We start from the raw sequence: 6093 nt of genomic DNA, 5'->3' as shown, positions 1-6093 counted from the left end.
ACGTGTCCGAAAGGCGTCGGGCGGCGTAGCGGCACCTGGCCGGCTGCTCACTGCTCCGCGGGAAGGAGGGGCCTCACTACACCCATCACGACGACAGCAGGACATGGCATTCCGTGTGAAGGGACTCACAAGCCAGACTTGTCTCGGCCGCGTGGCGCCACCTTGAGGCCAAGGAGGAGATGACATTTGCAAGAGAAGGTCTCCTAGGCAACCAGAGGGCCTGGTCCCTCACCACAGGAGGAAGCTGCCCAGAGCTTCCCGCAGCGCCTCCCCTGTCAGGTCAGAGTCTGCGTGGATGCGCCCCACACGCCGGTCCTGCCCCCCATTCCCCGCCCCCCCCCCTGCCTCGGTGACTCCACTGGAGCCTCAGCAGACGCTCCGCCATCAGCCCCCAGTCCCGGCACCCGCGGGACATTGAAGCTCAACGGGGCACATAAGGCAAGAAGGATGTTTAGTGAGAGGGGGAGGGGGCGGGGGGAGAGTCCGGCCTCCCGGAGGCAGGGGTCTCGCTCCTGGGTCGTGCCCTCCTCTAGGTGGGTAACGGGTCGTCGTCGCCTTTGCTGCACTTGCACTTGCAGCAAAGTACAAAGGGGGTGGCCAGGAGCAGGAAGGGCGAGGCCACCAAGAGCAGGAGCCCAAATCCAGCAAAAATGCCCACGACCTGCAAGAAGGAGACACAAGAGCAGAGGGCCAGGCGGGTGGTCTGTAGGTGCCACACTGAAGTATAGACACACAGCCACCCATCCGGCCACCACCCACACCTCCTCCCCATCCGTCTCTCCAGCCGTGCTTCCCTCCATCCACCCAGCACCCACCACCCACCACACCTCACCCCCATCCATCCATTATCCATGCAACGTCCATCCACCTGTCATCCATCCATATAGTCATCCATCCATTCTTCCACCCAACCACCCAGCCATCTACGCATCTATCCATCCTCATCCATCCATCCATCCTTCCACCCATTCATCTATCTATCCATCATCCATTTATCCACCTATCCATCATCCACCCATCCATTATCCATGCAACATCCACCCATTCACTCATTTTTATCTCCATCCACTCCTCTATCTATCCTTCCACCCACCCATCATCCATTCATCCATCCACCCACCCATCATCCATCCATATTCCCTTCCCAATTTCTTCCCCTCACTCTTCCTATTTCTCCTTTTCTTTTTCTTATTTTCACTTCTCTTCCCCCCATTTCCATCTAAGCATCCAAACATCCATCCACTGATGCAGCCAGTTGACTCACAAGCTTGCCCCAAGCGAGACACTGTACTAGGTGTTGCCAAGACGGAGGCTCTTAAGATGTTGGCCCTCAAGAAGCACCGGAGGTCTGGTGGGAAGAGCCCACAATTCAATCAACGGCCACAATGCAATTAACAAAGCTGCCACCAGGCTGGGTGTAAGGGAGCCGGGGAGAGGGAGCATTTCCCAGGGAGATGCCTGCGACTACAGAGAGGAGGCGGGGGGGAACGCAGGGCAGCTGGGATAAGGCGTTCCAGATGGGAGAGCGGGAAGGCAGAGCGGGGTGCATGGGCGTGGCCAGCCCTGCGTTATTCCTGGCGTTGGAAACCCGGTACCGGTGAATGCTGACTGTCCAGCCGCCCATGTGGCCATCAGGCGGTGAGGCTGGTGGGCGGAGCAGGAATCTGCCCTTCCATCGTCCCCTCCCCCGGCCGCCTCCCTCCCAGGCAGCAGAGAGGCCAGGATAGAGACCTGAAGTCGGGGCGACGGCCCCCCCCCGCCATGGTCTGAGGGATAATTACACAAGCGCCCAGCACATGGGTCTGATTCTGACTGTTGACTTCTCCCTGGGCCTGAGCTTTCTCAAGGATAAAATACACACGTGAGGTAAGCGATCTCTACGGACCAGGAGAAGCTCTGGAATACTGCAGTGTGCCAAGCACCCCAGGGTGTGCAAGAAAGTGCACCTTAGATTCCCGCCCGGCACCACCACACACAGCCACACGCATCACCTGCATCTGTACGTTAGATGCCGGGCGAATGCTGCGAATCGGTGTTTTCTGCCCACTCGTCCGAACGCCAACGGGGGAACGTGCTCTGTGAATTCCGATTCCGGTTTGTCGCAATCACGCGCACACGGATGGTCCGGAAAACGTGAAAACACGCGGGATGCTATTCTGACGCCAGAGGGCGCTCTGAGCAACCTCAACTGCTCCGAACACAGGGTTGGGCCTGACGGGGCCAGGGACTCACACACGGTCCGAAACCAGGACCGAATGCCACGCGCTCGGCCAGCTCACCGCCATCTCAGGCTACCCTGTCCGCTCTGGGCAGGCCGCCGACTGAGCTGGGTGCCCACTCTCGTGGCACGTGTGACAGGAGGAGGCAGCCAACAGAACAGAGCGAGATGGGAAGCAGGCGTCCCCAAACAGAAGTAACCGGGTAGTGAGCGCTATAAACGTGTCAGACACGGACGACACGCTGGGGAGACAGACGGAAACACGGCTCGGGCTCCCGAGGGACCCCAGTCCAACAGCATCCTTCCCACGGCAAACCCCGACTTAAAGGGACCGTGAGCCACTCATTCTGCGTTTCTCGCGGGGGTTGGGGCACCCCTGAGGAGCAGGCCTTGCGTGTGGCCATCGGGGGCCCCTGTGAGCTGGGCGCCCCTCCCACAGGAAGTGCCCGCTTAGGGGGTGACCCGGGTGGGGTGCAATGGGGACCCTCTCAACCCTCTGCCCCAAGATCTCCAATAAAACACGTTCCAGAACGCGGGAACCACGCCAAAGCCGAAGGCCTGGTGAGGTGACGCTGGGCATTCACGGAAACCGGGCATTGGAAGGCGGCGTTCATACTGGCCGAGCACCGACGGGGGAGGGACCCAGGGCTGCGTCGGGTGCGCTGGGCCGGCTCGCAATTCCTTCCCGATTTCCCGCTAGTGACATCACGGTGGCCTCTTGAAATAGCCATCTTGGAGTATCTGCACCCCAGGAAGGCGCCAACGCGGATGGGGCCCTGTCCTCGTCCCCCCAACCCCCTGTGCGGCAGCCGCTGTCAGATGTGACCGCCTGGCGGCTCCGGGTGCCGAGGCAGGGGCTGGCCTGAGCGGCAGTGCCTGCAGTGACGGCGATGACGCACCCCCTCCTGCTCACCCTGCCACCTGCCTCCCGTGCCTGCTGTTCTGAAACGCACAGGACGAACGGGAGAGCGGCGGGGTCAGTCCCCCAGGACGGGGTCCTGTTGGGAGGGGGTCCTGGCCACACACGTAATTACAAACCTCGGGACACTCCCCGGCCCCCAGCACAGCCTCGGGCAGCGGCGGGCACACCCCCGGGGGGAACACGGAGCGACCAGCGTTGGGCTTCCAGGGAGCCTCCCCCACCCTGCGAGCTGGGCCGCAGGTTCCAGGCGCCTGTCCCAGCTCAGAGGAGCAGGGAGACCGGTGGGCATGACGCGCCCTGGTCCGGGCTGCGTCCTGAGGAAGCAGCCGAGCGCGTGTGAAAAGGAGACGCACCTCGTAGCTCAGACGTGACGGCGGGTTCCAGGGACTCCAGGTGCCCGCCCCGCCCAGCCCCGCCCCTGGCCGCTTCCTGCAGCCCGGTCAGCACGGATGCCGCTAAGGGAAGGCACATGGCCCAGGGCGCGAGCGTGTACAAAGCCCGTCCGTGAGCCAGGACCCACATGGACAGCCAGTGTTTCCACAGGGCAGGCCTCCAACCAACGGGCAGGTGTGCTGGAAACCACACACACACGTGTGCGTACATACACACTCATGCACACACATGCATACACCACGTGCACACACTACACACATGAACACACTCATGCACACGTGCACATGCCCACACATGCACGCACACCACACACACATGCGCACTCACGTGTGCACACACATGCACACACACGCACACCCGGGGGCTGGAAGCCCAGGTGCTGCCCTTGCCTGTGTCCGATGCCAGATCACGGAGGCCCTGGAGTGGCCCAGCTTGTTCCTGCAGGGCCCCTTGTCGTAGTGGATGAGGAGGAAGTCGTCCTGGGGGAGAGCGGGGTCAGGGGTCAGTGCCCATGCGGCTGCTCCCTCCTTTACGGCCCCGGCCAACAGGACCTGCAGGAGGACCACCCGCCCGCGCACCGCCCACCCCGGGACGCCTGCTGAGCGGCTGGGATTGTGGAGGAGAATAGCTCGATGCTGGGTGCTGATCTGACCTGAGGCCCCGCCCCCACGGCTGCGCCGGCCCCGCTGAGCTTGGTCCCAGGGCCCCCACCTCTGCGTCCGCCTTGTCCCAGGCAGGGGCTCCTGGCCGTGAAGCTTCCCTTCCCGCTGGCCACCTCCTGCACCCTGCAGACCTCTCCCCGGGAAGTGCTGCTCTCAGCTCAGCCCATCCAAGGCCTCACCACGGGAACCAGCCTCTGCCATGTCCCCAGCTGCCCAGGAGGGGGCAGCAGCGCCCTCCGACTCTCAGGACTCAGGCTGCCCCTGCCTCCTTCCTGCTGCTCTCACCGCCCACCTGGACCTCAGATCACCTTCCCGTGACCTTGACCTCCGCCGGATGGTCAGATTCCCCTTCCTGACGCCAGGCTGTTCACCCAGGCTACGGACCCCGTGATTGGCCCCTGAACCTCCACAAACACCCCCTGAGAGGGAGGCGCCCTCCCCCCTTAGCCCTGAAGGGAACCAGCTCCCTAAGGGCCCAAAGGAGGGGCGGGGGCTGCTTCTCGCTGCGAGGAGGGGCGGCCGGACAGCCCTTCCGAGGACGGAGTGACAGCACCGGCCCGGCCGGCGTGTCGGCGACAGAGCAGCCTTCCTTCGGGCCGTGGAGACCGAGGCCGGACACTGGCTGTCGTCTCACCGAACAGCCCTCTGCGGGGAGCACCCTGGGCGGCCGCCTCCTCCTGGGGACAGGGCGCTGGCCCGGGGCCTGACTCCGATGACCGCCCGGGGCCTGAGGGCGGGACCTGCCAGGGCCCAGGAGCGGTTCTGTCACAGGGACCGCCTCCCTGACGATGGTTCAGAGAAGTCGCATCATGTGGGTGTGTGTGTGGGGACCCGGTTAGAACCGACTCGGATGTGGAGGGCACTGCACGGCGCCCGAGCAGAGCGGGCAGCTGTGCCCAGAGTGGGCACCGCGGGGCTGGCCTCCCGTGACGGCGAGGCCCTCGGGGCAGCAGGCCACGGAGCCGCAGGCAGCAATGGCTCCGGAAACCACACGCATCCACCGGGCATTCCCACGCTCGCCCACAACCACCTGGGGACGCCGGACGCCGTTGGAAAACGCGTTTCGCTTCCCTTTCTCTTTAAGGAAAGTTCTGAGGAGCGGCTGCAGGTCCGACATCAGGTAGCAGAACATCACGTAGTTACAGTTTCCTCAAAGCTACTGGGATTCAGTAAAGTGCACAACTGTACCCCGTCATGTGTCACGCACAGGGGACCAGAGAGACGGGGGGTCCCAGAGCCTCCTGCGGGCTCCTCGGCAAAGGGCGCCCTGTGTCCCCGCGCCCTGCCCCGGCCCGGGCGGGCGGGCGGCCGGTACTCACGTCCAGGGACTCCAGGCAGTACCAGCAGAAGGCGTGCTTGCAGTTCTTGCACATCATCTGGGCGCAGCCTTCGTCCCGCTCGATGTAGACCTTGCACTTGGGGCAGCGTTTGATGGGCGCATCGTCCTCCTCCAGCCTGAACCCCGAACTGTGGGGAGAAGTGGGGTCAGGGCCCCGGGGGTCAGTCGGTCGGCTGTGCTGGGGGCAGGCGCTTCCCCGGAGGGACCGAGGTCGCTCGTTAGTGAACGAGGTAAAACTACGCGGAAGAAACAAAAACTCCGGAAACAGTCACCAGGAAAGTGTGGCTCGCCGGTTCAATGCGGGGGAAGAGCAGGAGCAGCGCACACCACACTCAGACACAGGCACAGCCGAGCCAGAGGACAGGGAGGCTCAGGAAGCGGGGTCCGAGGCTCGGGGCTGTGAGCACGCTTTCCGCCCTGATGCGAGCAGAGAGAGTGCACTTCCCAAAGGGCTGGTCACGTCTCCGCGTTTTACCACTTTCAGAAAAAGCCGACAGCCACACGCCCGCGCGGCCTGCTCAGCTGGTCCCGGTCTGCCTCAGGCCGTCCTCGGGGAGCC

General features: G+C 63.7%; 1 protein-coding gene across 1 annotated transcript in view; it reads right to left on the bottom strand.

The window, feature by feature from the left end:
- Window positions 1–434: 434 nt before the first annotated feature.
- Window positions 435–6093, bottom strand: part of RNF144A (ring finger protein 144A) — an 11625-nt gene continuing 5966 nt past the window's right edge. Inside the window, exons 6-8 of the mRNA XM_015564936.1 lie at window positions 5515–5662; window positions 3923–4012; window positions 435–661 (exon numbers count right to left, since the gene is read on the bottom strand). Of these exons, the coding sequence (XP_015420422.1) occupies window positions 530–661; window positions 3923–4012; window positions 5515–5662 (370 nt within the window). The 3' untranslated portion in view covers window positions 435–529. The remainder of the gene's footprint in view (window positions 662–3922; window positions 4013–5514; window positions 5663–6093) is intronic.

The sequence above is a fragment of the Myotis davidii genome, unplaced genomic scaffold, assembly GCF_000327345.1.
Source record: "Myotis davidii unplaced genomic scaffold, ASM32734v1 scaffold61, whole genome shotgun sequence".
Taxonomy (NCBI): domain Eukaryota; kingdom Metazoa; phylum Chordata; class Mammalia; order Chiroptera; family Vespertilionidae; genus Myotis; species Myotis davidii.
This window is presented reverse-complemented; position numbering and strand designations above follow the sequence as displayed.